Source organism: Gasterosteus aculeatus, chromosome 17 (genome assembly GCF_964276395.1).
Source record: "Gasterosteus aculeatus chromosome 17, fGasAcu3.hap1.1, whole genome shotgun sequence".
Lineage (NCBI taxonomy): Eukaryota > Metazoa > Chordata > Actinopteri > Perciformes > Gasterosteidae > Gasterosteus > Gasterosteus aculeatus.
In genome coordinates this window covers 10,507,599-10,523,263 of record NC_135705.1, presented here as the reverse complement: position 1 = coordinate 10,523,263, position 15,665 = coordinate 10,507,599, and the positions used below count along the sequence as shown (strand labels likewise).

At 42.4% G+C, this 15,665-nt stretch overlaps 1 protein-coding gene across 1 annotated transcript; it reads left to right on the top strand.

Annotated features, from left to right (window-relative positions):
• The first annotated feature begins 245 nt into the window (after nt 1-245).
• erbb3a (erb-b2 receptor tyrosine kinase 3a) lies at nt 246-15,458 on the top strand. The gene is made up of 29 exons (XM_040204640.2): nt 246-639; nt 5,884-6,041; nt 6,375-6,561; nt 6,878-6,997; nt 7,105-7,170; nt 7,274-7,392; nt 7,527-7,668; nt 7,785-7,898; nt 8,204-8,321; nt 8,469-8,542; nt 8,643-8,733; nt 8,912-8,929; nt 9,811-10,028; nt 10,118-10,250; nt 10,383-10,473; nt 10,612-10,766; nt 10,849-10,899; nt 10,993-11,134; nt 11,218-11,337; nt 11,436-11,534; nt 11,959-12,144; nt 12,253-12,408; nt 12,570-12,645; nt 12,760-12,906; nt 13,222-13,319; nt 13,447-13,626; nt 13,730-13,798; nt 13,941-14,190; nt 14,339-15,458. The coding sequence occupies exons 1-29, from the start codon at nt 564-566 to the stop codon at nt 15,115-15,117; spliced, it is 4,233 nt and encodes a 1,410-aa protein (XP_040060574.2). The 5' UTR covers nt 246-563; the 3' UTR covers nt 15,118-15,458.
• The last annotated feature ends 207 nt before the right edge of the window (nt 15,459-15,665 follow it).

The following is a 15,665-nucleotide window of genomic DNA, read 5'->3' as shown; positions in this document are numbered from 1 at the left end:
CTGATCAATTACCCTAAAAGAAGTTCAGAAAACATTTTTGAAGACTGACACCTGTCCCTAAATGCATCCATCCTTGTGTTTCATGGCCAAAAAACATCCTAATTTCCTGTGTGTGTGAGAATGAAACTCACTGATTGAATCTGTCATGTGTATTAGCCTGTGGCTGCGGAAGACCCGCCCACATAAATCTGTGCTGAAGGAAGAGACGCTCCCACCGCTGATTGGCTGCGTGCTCTCCAATCATTGAGCTGTAGTGATTTCCCTCACACGCGATGAAGCGGGCAGATCGTAAAGTTACAGCTCAGTTAAATGTCAAACAGAGAAAACACCAACAGGTTTTCGTTTTAGGCCCGATTTAGGTTTTCGTTTCAACATAAAAAAAAGAGAAGCAAAGGATTAAGAAAAACGCTTTGGATGACCTCAAAGGACGACCGTCTCTATGAGGACTCTTTCGGATTGTGGGGAGCAAAGACGATTTTTGATGCGGAAAGGACAAATGTGATGGCAAAGTTTGTTTGAAAACGTCACCGGCTTGGGAAATTTGAGCGAGGATAACCGCCACCATGAGGAAGGTGGAACAGGTGATGTGCCTCCTGCTGCCGTGGGCTCTCCAACTCTGCAGCGCGCAGACACAAGGAGGTGGGCTCACACAGACACACACACACACACACACACACACACACACACACACACACACACACACACTCAATCCATTTGTCTATTCAGAATCATCACGTTTTTATTCTCAAAGTGCATTTGACAAATCCTCCCCAACGCCTGGATTGAAGTTTCTCCACTGCTAACAAAACACCTGTCCTACCTCACAAACCACACACGAGAAACCGGTTCCGCACACGTACAACTTGTTTGCTGTGAGTCACCCGCACCTCTCCCACGACTCTGTGTGAGCGTTATCATGTGTGGCTCAATTGTTTCAAGGCTTTTCAAAAGAGTGGCCCAACCTTACGCAGCCCATTGACTGACAACCAGGGTCAGCTGAAAAGACCCTTCCTTTAAAATGAAAAAGAAGATGTAAACGTGTAAATCTCCTTTAGAGTAAGTATGATGTTAAGTAAAATACAACAATATAAATATAATTAAATATAATTTATTTTTATCACAAGGCCTGCTTTAAGCAGTGAAAAGGCCAAGTACCACAGCCTCACAATTGAGAGGCTGCAATTTTGTAATGTTTCTTTAATAATGCCAATAATTAGTCAAACAAATATAGCAAAGTAATAACCACTACTTCCCTCTGAAATATAGTGAGGTTGAATAAGATGAGAGTCCTCAGATTGCACTTTAACCGAGATCTCCTGAGCATATTAATTTGACGTGTCTGAGAGAGGTTTTGTCATTTGAATTCCAGCAGGGCCCTGTGACCTTTAACCTTGTGCTCTTGCTGCAGTCGTCGTGCTCCGATTCGAAAAACAATGTGAAAATGAGATCATCGATGCTTAAGGCGGCTGATGCTCAGGTGACAAAGCCTCTGGACTCAAAGTAAAAACAGTATTTAAAAAAATACAGTTCGATCACATGAGAAGGAAGATGTGATGGTTCGTCATTATTTAATGGAATGAATGCTGTAAAATAAGTTTGGAAATCCATAACACTCCAAACTAAGTTCAGCTGGCGTGTACTTAATAAGATAAGATCAGATAATACTTTCTTAGTTCCGCAGCTCGGAAATCTACAGGATTACAGCAGAAAAGGGGCATTGATGAAAATTGAAACATTTGTTTTTTTAGTTAGTCAAGCCTTTCTATTTAAGGATTTTGTTGTGTAGTATCCATGTAGTTACAAAAGAGATTGCTCTTGTTATGTGGATGTAGAATATGTACCTGTACGGCAAACATTTGAGGAACATGTCGGCTTTATTGGAGGTTAACTGACCAACCATAATCAAATTAAATGACCAAAATGTATGTTTTTTGTGTGTTTAGATCCTCTCTGAACAAGCAAACGTTAGAATATTAAGTGGAAATGCTTTTAAACGCATACACACATTACACAAACATGCTCTTGTTGTAAATAAACAACACAGGTAAATCTAACTTCTAAGGGAAATTTTGCATATGTCTTGACTGAGGGTTTAAATCTGTCATTTTCTGTCAGTTTTCAAGGGGCTCATGTGTCAGTGTGAAATTAATTAATTAATTTAAAGAAAACAACAACATGTAGTGCCTCTTTAAATTGCCTCTGTACTTTTACAGGTGTGACATCCAAATAACCCACGCATGAAAAAACAAATATGCTGCCGCTCCTGTTGCCAGAGCACGATGTTACGAAAGTCTCCGCGTGTTCACCAAAGTCTGAGCGATCTTTCATGTTGGGAACACACAAAATGAATCTTACAGTTCATTTGTATGCAACATCTGGCTGTGAAACCACAAAAATGAAATGTGCTCAGGTGTGTTTGTGCTTGCGAATGTGTGTGTGTGTCTGTGCGTGCACGCTCACTTGAGGTATGCAGTAATCTCTGCATACACCCTGTGCCAAGTTTCTGTTTACCCCAGTCATCGTCCCAACCGCTTTATTGAGCTTGTTTATCTCCTCCTCCCTCTTTTCTTTCTCTCCCTCTCTTCTTTTTGAAAAAAAACGACAGCTGAACCTGATCCGTGTTGTGTTTTCATCATGTGTTGGGTTACACTTTAGTGCCGAGGACAATGAGCCTATTTTGCTTTGAGTTCATGTACTGTATATGATAGTTAGTGATGGAATAAGTAGGAAGTCAGACACGCAGCATCTGAAAAGAGCAAGGAGACACACAGAGAGTGAAGTGTCAGCACACACAGAAGGAGGCAAAATAGAGCCATTGTGTGCATGTGCGTGTATTACTGTGTGTGTGTCTTTTAACCGCCGAACCCTCCACCCCGTCCCATTTTACGCCATCGACCCATCTGCCAACACTGAAAGTCCTCCTTTGACAGAAAACACTCAGCCGGTTGAGATTCAGGGCTTCTACAGCTGCAGTTCCTGCATTGTTTGTGACACACTATATTGCAACCACACCGGTTTTGCACCCCTCCCCTCCCCCCGCTCCCCTCACTTCTCCCTCTCTCTGGGGTGAGTTGTGGTTTGACTATATGCATACCGTACATACGTGCGCAGATGTTCAAGTATTTCCCAATAGGCAATTTGCACGGTGTAGAGTCAACAGCAGCAAGTCGTCCGCTGATAGCTCAAGGTGGGGTTGATAAAGACCGTCACCCTCGAGCAGCTCATAAACTGACATTGTTTCATTTGAATGGCTTTTAATGAGCAAATGTTTCTGAAAGCATATATTAGTCATTTCAACTCACTGCCCTGACACGCAAACCGGGGCATCTGATATAAAGACATGACCCATGCTGCACAGAGATAGTGTTGTGTGTCATTAGAGGAGCGCTCCTGTTATCAGTGAGGTCAGGACGTCCCAAATACTTACTCTCCCAAGGAATAGTGTGAAAATCTGCCCATCCAAAATGGAGAAATGTCATTTTTACACAGCAGATTTGCTACAAACAATGCAATATTTAGTTTAATAATAAACGTGCTGGAAAATGAATTCAGGGAGGTCAGATTGTTCCCTCTGCTTTGCTTTTCTTTGTACTAAGCTAACAGGCTTTGGCTGTAACTTCATATATAACAAACTAATCAGAGAAAGCATGAATCTTTTCATCTAAAACTGTCCAAGGAAGGGTCTTATTTCCCAAAATGTTAAACTATATCTCATACACTTTATTTTTGTGATTTAAAGACCTTTTGGAATAATGCAGTCAAGCTCCAAAACCAGAATCTGTTCATTTTCCTGTTGTTCCCATTATTTTTGGCTTGAATCCAATCCAACTCCATCCAAAAGCATATCTTCCACCTCCCAATTAACACGCAGACACAAAACGTGGACACATCATTAAGATACCTGCCTCTGAGCCCCCTGTCTGCACGGTAATAGCACTAGATGTGAATTTTTACATTTAATGAAATCAAAACTTGTCATCCTCGGAAAAATGTCCTGATTATTTATGATAATAAACAGACGTAACTATTATGAGTAGAATAAACAAAATTCCAATCCCGAGTAGACTTTCTGAGATAAAAAATATTTATACGTTTACAAACGACAATGTGTCTTTTTTATGATTTAAGTGAACTAACCCTTTGGGAACAGAGCCAGGTCCTGTGAGGGCGATGTTCTCAGAAACACAATAAGGTGACTCTTATCAGGACTTTATGGACATAGAACATGCATGTCTCTCTCTCTCTCTCTCTCTCTCTCTCTCTCACACACACACACACACACACACACGCACACCCAAACACACACACACACACACTGCTTTGCCTTGTGAGGTTAATAATCATCAGACCTCTCATGCCCTTGTTGATCTTGTTGTTGTACTGGGCACCATTTTGAATCAATTGTCAGTAGAAGGAATGTGTTTGTGAGAGTCGGTTAAATATCAGGTTTGTGACCCGTAACCAGAAATATTCCTTAAGTCCTCAATGAGTACAACAGAATCAACAACAAGTCGGCAGGTTCATGATTAAGCTGGTACTGAGATAACAGGTTTCCGTTTCCCCGAAATAATAAAACATAATTTAGCCATTGAGATTTCTGGTATTTTCCAATGCGCTAACCTTAAATTACATTTTATATTACAAAATTATCAAAAGTCTAGGAAGTGATAATCTATGTTTCTAATTATGTTAGGAATGAATCATGTCTTTATAAATTCAGATGAAACATCTGGGTGATCATATGTTACGCCCTGTAACATATCGAGTGTGTGTTAGGGATTTAAGTAATTAAGTAAGATTTAAGTAAAAGCGTCCGTTCTCTGGGAATAATTTATATGATACTCTGGAGCCGGTTGCAGTGAATCCCTCACATTAAACCACAAGAGCATCAGCGAAGTCAGGGATTCAATGTCGAGGGATAAGTCCCGCCCTGCAATCCGGTTTCCAATTCATCGCCAAAGGTGCTGGACAGGGGAAGGCCGTTCAAGCTCTTCTAAACCAAATTGGGAATGACATTAATTTATGGACCTTATGCGTGTTTTCATGGTTAAATCGACACGTATCTTACCCTCAGACGTGCACTATCACATTGTATTTTTAGTCAAAGTAGGTGACATTTTGAACACCACTCAATTCTCTGTCCTCCCCTTTCTCTCTGCTGCTTCTTTCCTCGCTGGCATTTGAATAGCAAAGCAGCCTTCAAGTGACGCTGAATGGCTGAACTCCCACAGACCATAAACAAGGCCTTGTATGTTTGTATCACAGAAAGACGTTCCCTGTGTGCAATGCTCAGCTTGTGTCACACTGTTACAGTACATTCATTGATATTGTGTGAGCAGAGGACATGGTGGTGGTGAAGCACACTCTGCTCCCTCATAAATGGTCTAACAGGCTACTTTTATTTGTATTGCGATACAATTGCGTAAACATTAGTGAAAGGTTGTATTTTTGACTTTTGAAACACAATACCTTCTGTTCTTATCGATATGTGAAGTCAATACAACTTTGTCTGTAGAGACCTTTATGTTATTAGCATGATTAGGAATGTCAAAAGGGATTTAGAACAAAAACGTCTGTGAAATTCTGTGTTTTGTTCTGGCTATTTTTTTTTATAAAGACAGGCTACACATTTTCTTAATTCTGCAGTGCACTCGCATTTGTTGAGGACATTTTCAGGAGTGGATTAATACACATTTGGGGCTTGTGAGTATTAACAGCAGTGTGTAGAATCAGCTGAATCAATTTATTCGGAGGAACAAGCCAGACAAGGCTCTGGATAAACAAACAGTTGTGAAAAGGGTCGCTAATTTTAGTTTTTGGTTTTGTCATTGCATCTACACGTATTCACAAAATTAACAGAAGTTTGTTTCTTTGCGCTTACAGTGGTCGTTTGTTACGGCACCAAAAACGGCCTGAGCACGACGGGAGACTCGGAGCTCCAGTACACCCTGATGAAGGACATGTACACCGGCTGCGAGATCGTGATGGGCAACCTTGAGATTACCATGATGGATCACACCAGGGACTTCTCCTTCCTGGGGGTGAGGCTCAGAGCAATCAATAAATCCAACCTGTAGTGAGAGCAGATCATCAATACCACTTTCACACAGCGGCTGTTTATGTGACGTAGAGGAAAAACTGCATTGCAGCCAGTCCAGACTACGCCTTTGTCTCCAATGCATAATGAGATAATTTATGTCCTTTATTACATTATCATTATAAATCCACCACAGTGATGTTGATTAACGACAGTCACAGTTTGTGTCTGACGACAATCCCCCTGACTAACAAAATTAGGGGAAAGTCGGTGAGTGCTGTTGTCAACACCTGGATTTTCCTTCATTTCCCCTTCTCATCCTTTGCTAATCCCGCAGTCTATCAGGGAGGTGACAGGCTACATTCTTTTCGCCGTCAACGAGTTTCGCCGCCTGCCCCTCGATCACCTGCGCGTCATCAGAGGCACCACGCTGTATGAGGACAAGTACGCGTTGGCCGTGATGGTCAACTACCAGAAGGGCGGGCAGTACGGCCTGGAGGAACTGGGCCTCACGCGCCTCACAGGTAAGCAGGATGTCGCTCGGTCAGTGTGTTAAAGCGCGGGAGGCTGGATGACGTTGGATTGCTGTTGGAGCTCCTCCGGCCACGCGGAGGTGGCCACACCTCCACAGCGTGCCGGTCGAGTTGCGAGCTGCGGGGTGTGTAGTTGCAGTGATGGGAATGTCCCTGGAATGTCCCAACTGTCAGTGTACCACGAGCGCCAGTGCATTACGCTACGCGAGTTTGTTTAAGTGGAAGTAAAGGACGAGTCATCGGGCCCGTTCAGGCTTGTATTGCTAATTTCCCTTCTTCAATGCAAATGTTTGCGTGTCTCCCACAGAGATACTGGAGGGAGGAGTCAAGATAATCCAGAATGAGTACCTGAGCTACGTCAAGCGGGTGAACTGGGAGGACATTGTGAACAGTGCTGATATCGTGATCGAGGACAATGGGCCTGAGAGTGAGTGGAAAGACTTAAACCTTCGTTTTAATGTCAGACCTCTGCTTTGGTCGATTTAATTATCTTTTTTAAATGCATCAACCGATCATACTATATGTGCACTGTAGAGCCTTGTAATGAAGCATGTGGAGACCTCCCGTGTTGGGATTCAGGAAACGACACGTGCCAGATCTGTGAGTGACATTTACTTCCCAAGTATCAGCTCAGTTGTGTAATGTTTATAGTACCACTGCTGCAATATAATAATACATTGACACACACTCAACTCTATTTCAGTGACAAAGACTGTGTGCGCCCCTCAGTGTAACAGACGATGCTTTGGTAAAAACCCAAGCGAGTGCTGTCACAATGAGTGTGCTGGAGGCTGCACTGGACGCCTGGATACAGATTGCTTTGTGAGTCGTCTGCATTAATAGGCATCCTGACAGCAGCGAGTTAACAAGACGTTCACCACGATGGCACAATTCCATTTGACGAGCATCTAAAGGTTTTAGAGCTGACGTTGCTGTCTATATGTGACGTTTTTCAGGCATGCAGGAACTTCAACAACTCGGGCGCCTGCGTGCCTCTGTGTCCCCAGACCCTAATCTACAACAAGCACACGTTCAAACTTGAGCCCAATCCCAATGCCAAGTACCAGTATGGCTCCATCTGTGTGGCCCAGTGCCCTTGTGAGTCGATGTACAGTTGCTGTTCTCCTCAGCATAAATGTACTTTTTATGCTCTTTCAAGACTTTTCTCTGAATTCCCTTTTCATAAATTTGTAATTTATTTTTCTATTCAAAAGCTAACTTTGTGGTGGACGAAAGCTCATGCGTCAGTAATTGTCCGTCTGATAAAATGGAGGTGGAGAAAAATGGAGTGAAAAGATGTGACCCCTGCGGAGGCCTCTGTCCAAAAGGTATATTTAATTAATCATGCCGTTTGCTGCACCTTAATGACAAGTTGAGCTAGCAGTATCCCCGGTGACTGTATTATATTATATCATAACATATGATATCTAGTAATAGAATGATATATATGTTTGTACATGTATTGTCGTCATGTATAGCTAGTTGAGATGCAGCAGAGGGAACTGAAGAAGTACTTGTAAGCACAGTATTTGAGTAAATGTGGTCACTTATTTCCAGCACTGTACTAGTTGGCTCAAGGTGACTTCATGGGTTCTTAACATTTTATTATTCCTCTTCTTCATCTTCCTCCCAGCTTGCCAAGGCACAGGAAGTTCCTCCAGACAGACAGTAGATGCTCTTAACATCGACAGTTTCATAAACTGCACTACGATCCAGGGCAGTCTGCACTTCCTGGTGACCGGGATTAAAGGGTAAACTCACACATAGTTGCCATTAAATCAATTTATCCATTAATTACGGCATTTGGTAGGTTAATAAGTATGTCTACCTCTGCGTTTAGGATGTTTTTTCACAACACATTTCTTTTTTAATCTTTTTTTTCTTCTCTCTTTTGAAAGTGATGAGTACAACGGTGTGCCAGCTCTCGATCCAGAGAAACTAAAGATCTTCAACACTGTTCGGGAAATTACAGGTGTGATAAAACCTTCAACGTTGTTTTGATTTTGAATGTCACTTCACTGTGTTTACACTCCGGTTAAGTCCCCTTCAATGCAATTATCTTTTATATTCAGACATCCTAAGCATCCAGTCGTGGCCTGAAAACTTGTCGGACCTGTCAGTCTTCTCCAACCTCCAAACCATCCAGGGCAGAACACTTAACAAGTGAGCAGTAGTTGTTGTTGTCTTTCTTTGTCCTAACAATGTTTTTGTCCCTCCTGTTGACTGAGATCCTGTTATTATCATGTTGCTGTCTGTCATTGCAATGCAGACTAAGCATCACCAAATTTGATTGTTTTGTATCTCTTTGCCCCCTTGTTATGCCTCGTTTTACCCCATGTAGAGGAGTGAGCTGTAAAAGGTACGGTAAATATTGAACATATGTCCACTTCTCTCCGCATCTTCACGATAACCACAATCAAAAATCCTAATGCTTGGTTTAGATTTTTCTGTACTGTATTTTTCCTGTTCTCACATAATCGGTTCTGGGATTGTGTGATTGAGATGGTGGCGGGTGCAACTCTACTGAATGCACAAGGCTTACTTTCTGATGAAACTGGGTGGCTGTGTGGCAGCTAGATTTTGGGATGTGATGTTGTATTTTATGGAAGCAAAGAAATATTTTAAACCTAATGAGCCACTGAACTCATCGTGTCAAAGTTAAATCACTTCTGACTGCTCGATTAATATTGAAATGAAAATTCTGTTGAGTAGCCCTAAAATGTTTCATTTTGAAAATAATGTGCTTGAATATATGTGGTTTGAATTTCTATTTAATATTTTCAGTCCCTAATTATAATAACAAATACATGGACTTTTTAGACTGGATGATCTAAATCAAATAGTTGTTGAGGTATCTTCAGTGAGGTATCTAAAACACATATGTACATTTTTACGTTGCCCAAATTCAAACATTCAGAATAGAAATACATGCACTGAACAAGTAAGAAGAACAAGTTTTCTGAATTTGAAATTCATTCGCATTACAAAGAAAAAGCAATCAAGCCTGAATAAAATCAGATCAGTTTATGTCCTGTCCTCCATATGACTTTGACTAACTGGAAACCCTGAACACTTTAATATGTAAACGTGTTCCTTGTTTAAATTTGTAAACCTGTAAATCTGCTCTTTGATACTGTCAAACTTCACAAATTCAGAAAGAAGTGCCTTTCCTTGCTTCTTTTGTATTTTAAACACAACAACAACATTGTCAAAGCATTTATTTTCTACCTTCTATTTCAGGTGCTACTCTCTTCTGGTGATGAAGATCCCCTCTTTGACCTCGCTGGGGTTACGCTCGCTGCAAAAGATGAACGACGGCGGCGTCTACATCACGGGAAACAAGAAGCTCTGCTACCAACGCACCATTAACTGGACGCGCATCCTCACCGCCGTCTCTCGCCCACAGCGACGCCAGAAGCACATCAAGATCGAGGAGAACAGACCGCTAAACGAGTGCGGTGAGTAAAAGAAGATCATTTTCAACCGGTTCCCTTTTCAGTGTTTACGATCATACAGTTTTATTTTACTCTTTATACTCTATTTGTAGTTAAGGACGACCAAGTGTGTGACCCCCTGTGCTCCTCTGATGGCTGTTGGGGGCCGGGGCCAAACCAGTGCATGTCGTGTAAGAAGTACAGCAGGGGAGGAACGTGCGTGCCGGACTGCATGTTCTTAACTGGGTGAGTATTATAAAAAAAAAAAACGGTGTTTGTCTTAATATGAGTAATATTTGCCGTGGCGCCCTACTGCTTTCAATCTTATCAGTCTGTCAAAAGATTTTGAAAGGGATTGACTTTTGACTCTGACTGCAGGGAGAGGCGGGAGTTCTCGGCGCAGGGGGAGTGTATGCCATGTGACCCTGAGTGTAAGGTCCAGGAGGGGAAGCAGACCTGCACAGGCCCGGTAGGATTCACTCTGTACTGGTACACTAGTGAGGCTGGACAGTGATTCTCACGAAACTACTTTTGTACCCCATATTGCCAGGGCTTTCTCTCTGCTTTGCTTTCGTCCGTCAACCAAATTGTTCCTCTGTCTTTTAAGGGAGCGGATCAGTGTGTTGCATGTGCCCGCCTGCAGGACGGTCCACACTGTGTCTCTGAGTGTCCAGAGGGCTTGATGGGAGGGGAGGGATTTATCTTTAAATACCCCAACAAGCAAGGCAGCTGTGAACCGTGCCACATCAACTGCACCAAAGGGTGAGATATTTGTTGACTTTTTTTTGGTGTGTATTTACACATTCGTTTTTGGTTTAAACTCACCCCTTTTTTATGTTTCCAGATGCTACGGACCAGGAATAGGAGACTGTTTGGGGTCCTCCCGGTACTCTGGGTAAGATGACATCTTACATGTTTTTTGTAACTTAGACATTCGATTTATGAATAGATTATGTAACGTCTCTTCTTCTTTTTCATCCGTCATCAGACAAGCGACCACAGGCATCGTCCTTGGAGTGATCGCCTTTCTCTTTACTTCATTCTCTGTTTTTGTGCTGACTGTTCTGTACCGACGAGGTCTTGCCATTCGTCGCAAACGAGCCATGAGGAGATACATGGAGAGTGGAGAGGTGAGTTAAGAGTCTGAGGTCTTCACGATGTTGTTGTGCTTTAGTTAAAATTGGTATGAGCATGTTTCCTGTGGGTCTCTCAGAGTTTTGAACCTCTGGATCCCGGAGAGAAAGGGTCAAAGGCCCATGCTCGGATCCTAAAGCCGTCAGAGCTCCGTCAGATCAAGCTGCTGGGTAGTGGAGTGTTTGGATCAGTGCATAAGGTAATGTTGATTGTGGCAGTATTCTATCATATTTCCCACGTTAACCTTTGGTATTCGTTTCGGAAATGATGAATCTGTCTCTATTTCTTACCACACAGGGCATTTGGATTCCTGAGGGCGATACGGTGAAACTTCCCGTGGCTATAAAGACGATTCATGATCGCACCAAACGGCAGACCTTCCATCAGATGACAGATGTAAGAAAACATGACTTAAAGGAAAATACATTTTATGCATGAAATGCTCACTAAAGTTAGACCTGATCGCTTGCAATGTCAAGGACTCAGTTTAGATTCACAGAAGTTAACGGTCATGCAAAAAACAATAATAATAATATTCATGTATTTGAAGTCTGTTTTCAAGAACTGATTTCCTTACCAGGTATATATTACCAATATGAGGATTATTCATTTGCAATATATTAAACAAAGTCTAATGTGTTGCAGCTTGAGAAAGATGGTTAAATGATTTTTGCTCTTCCCCTTTTCTCTTGAATCCAAAACGTCTTGAATCAAACTTTTCCCAGCCTGCAAGAAGAGAATATATATTTTTAAAATGTAAACAATTTTTTGGCAATTCTTTAAAAATGTGTAATCGTGTTCCTCTACATGCTCACTTCAGCACATGGTGACCATTGGAAGCATGAACCATATCAACGTAGTCAGGACCCTGGGCATCTGCCCCGGGACCAGCTTGCAGCTCGTCACCCAGCTCAGCAGCCAGGGCTCCCTGCTGGAGCACGTCAGGAACTCCAAGAACAAACTCAGCCCACAACGGCTGCTCAACTGGTGTGTTCAAATCGCAAAGGTAAAGGACCAACCTTTCTGCGTAGGCAGTTTGTAAGATGCTAGTTGATTTATTCCTATTGCACCGATATTACTTGCACTTGACAGCAGAGTTGTCCTTTCTCATCAGGGGATGTATTACCTGGAGGAGAACAAGATGGTCCACAGGAACCTGGCCGCGAGAAATGTGCTCCTGAAGAATAATTACACAGTACAGATCTCCGACTACGGCATTGCAGACCTGCTTTACCCTGATGACAAGAAATACTTTTACAATGAGGTTAAGGTCCGTTGCCCAGTTGAGAAAAGATGCAATACTCAGTAATATGATCAAAGTTCATTAACGGAGCCTTTGACATGAAGACGTTTTACGCACATTCACTGAACACTTGTTCTGTTGTTTTCGCTGGTGTAATTAATGAAGACATTCCATGCTTACGTCCTTAGACACCAATCAAATGGATGGCTCTGGAAAGCATCTTGTTTCGCAGGTATACCCACCAGAGCGATGTCTGGAGTTACGGTGAGGTTCAAACCAGTTTACAAATCCCTGATGAGGTTATACTGAGTGTTAATAAAAGAAGAGGAGGAGGTATGGATCTTTTCATACCACACTGTGTTTGTCTCCTTCGTTCAGGTGTGACAGTATGGGAGATGATGTCCAATGGGGCTGAGCCGTACACTGCGATGCGTCCACAGGAGGTTCCTGATCTATTGGAAAAGGGCGAGCGTCTGTCTCAACCTCAAATTTGCACCATTGACGTCTACATGGTCATGGTCAAGTGTGAGTGCTTGTTTTCGATACATCTTTTACATAGATGAACCTACAAAATAAATGCAGTACATATGTGTTTTAGATACCTCACTGAAGATACCTCAGCAACTATTTGATTCATCCAGTCTAAATTTTATTTCTCAAAACTTGTTTTATGTCCAAATACCTAAAAGAATAAATACTTTTGATTCTGAGTTTGCGTTTGGATCAAATAAGAGCATATGAGCAAGCTAACAAGTTGCAACAAGATGGTGAAAATGCTTATTGTGCATTGGTTCCATAGAACACAAGTGGCAAACTACGGCTTGCATTTTTTATTTCAAGGTTGGATGATTGATGAGAATGTCCGTCCAACATTCAAAGAGCTGGCAAACGAATTCACCAGAATGGCCAGAGACCCGCCTCGCTACCTGGTGATCAAAGTAAGAAATATCAGTAAAGCCACCCAATCGGCACAGCACTTGTTGTTTCTGCGGGAAGGCTGGTTCTGTTTATTGTGGCACTTCAGTAGAAACACACGTGCAATATGCGAATTGATGTCTCCACCAGGAGTACCGCGACCAACAGGACTCAGCCCTGGATGATCTTGGACATCGAAGTGCAGACCTGGACGACCTGGATGATCTTGACTTTCAGTTGGAGGACCAAGAGGAGGAGGAGGAGGTGGATGGTGTGATTCAAGCCCCTCACAGGAGCCTAAGTCGCCTCTCCCGGATCGACACTCACAGAGTAAAAGACACAACTTCCTGTCACTTTCATGGCCAGTTTATATAAAAATGTATTTTCTTTTGCATCGTTAGTCTAAATCTAACTCCTGTCTTTTCTTATGAAGGTGATTATTTCTCCATCAAACGGGGAGGGTTACCTGCCTATGACCCCAGGTGTTGAGAACCCAGGACAGGTATCTAAAATAGTCTACTTTATATGGAATACTGAGGATAATTAAGTTAAATAATTCAAAGATATGATCAACATAATACTACTGCACATTTCTACTCTTGCAATTTTATCAATGCCAGTATGTTGGTTGTCCTCTTTTGTAGGCCATGTGGCAGTCACGCTCTCGACTTAACTCAGCCCGGACTGTGTCTGAGAGCTCGGAGGGCTGCAGCACGGCAGTTGAGCTGGAGATGATAGAGGCAGGTAGCCTCAAGAAACGGCGTCAACGCGAGGACAGCGCTTACATCTCTCAGAGAGGCAGCTTGTCCGGCGGGCCACCAGAGACTCCATCACCAAGAATGGAGGAAGAGGATCAGAATGGATATGTGCTTCCTGGAGACAGTCCAGAGAAAGGTGATAGCATAATTCATATTTGCTTGTTATTTCTGGGTTGGTTCTGTTGAGTCACAACCCTTTCAAGGAATTAATCAACAATTGATCAGTTAATAGTTCTTCCATGATTTGACTACAAGTATAACTTTATCCACTTTCTTCTTGTCAGATACCCTACTTTTCCCATCTCGTGCCGGTACTGGCAGGATGGGCAAGTCTCATTCGTTGGGCATCTTCGACGACCCCGATGAAGAAGAGTATGAGTATATGAACAAGCAGAAATTTGTAAAATCTGTCTCACCAAGGCATAACAGTCACCGGTCGAGGCCGAGCAAGAAGCGCACTTCCTCCACGTCGTCACAAGTGACTGCGTGCTCAGGTGACACCACATCGTCCGTGGAAGTCAGAAGCATTCACAACTCTGATTCAGAGCAGCAGGAATCTAATGAAGGTGAATATGAATACATGGACATCAGGGGTAATGAAAATGATGAAAGCCCTGCGGTGCCTGACACTCCTCCTGCAACGCAAGCAAGGATGGGTGGAGAGGTGGACGAGGACAAGGAAGAGGAGGACGAATATGTGGAGGACAGTAACTATCACTACACAAACAGACAGCCGAAGCTACGTCAAGCTCTTCGAGAGAAGAAGGAGCTAAAGATAGAGGGAAGGGAAGAGGACGAGGACGAGGACGAGGCATACGAGTATGAGGACATGGACTCCTTTGCTGCCTTACGGCCCGGAGAAGCTGTGGTGTACCACAACCTGCAGAGAGATGGGGAGGGAGCAGTAGGGGGCACAAAGGCACATCAATCTGGGTTTGAATCCTACGTGAAAGTGCGAACTGGAGTCGGGGTTGGGGAACCTCCAGTTGGCGACAGGTCTTTTGACAATCCAAACTACTGGCACAGCAGGATGTTTCTGAAATCAAACGCAGTGCCTACATGAAGAACGCTTTAAATATGACTGCCTTGTTGTGAGACATGTCAATAATGTAGCATATGGCAGAATTACAAAAAAACAACATGTTTGACTTGTTGACAGGCTGTTATTTCTTGTATTATATGATTTTATGCTTTTTCCAGAAGTAAAAGCACTCAGTGTTGAAAAACACTAACAGAATTGAACAGAATACAAGCTATATTTTTCTGTTTACAGTTTGAAATGAACAAAGCTTATAATTTTCAGAACAAATGTGTTTTTATGTCACTGGGACTCTTTATGTTATGAGAACTCCTATAATGACGGTATATGTCATACATTTTTTACCCATTAAAATGTTTTGAACTATTCTGAACTGTTTGTTTTAACTTCCTTATATAAAGTACTTGTGTGTGCAATGGGGTTATTATGAGTTTTCAAAGGTGTTTAAAAATGTATATTATTTCCCTCATTCATTCATCGATAAGCAGATTTATTGACAAAATTATTTAATTTAAATGTCATCACGTTTACTGGAATTTCGCTCTTATTTTGAAATCGGTTTCGACGCACTC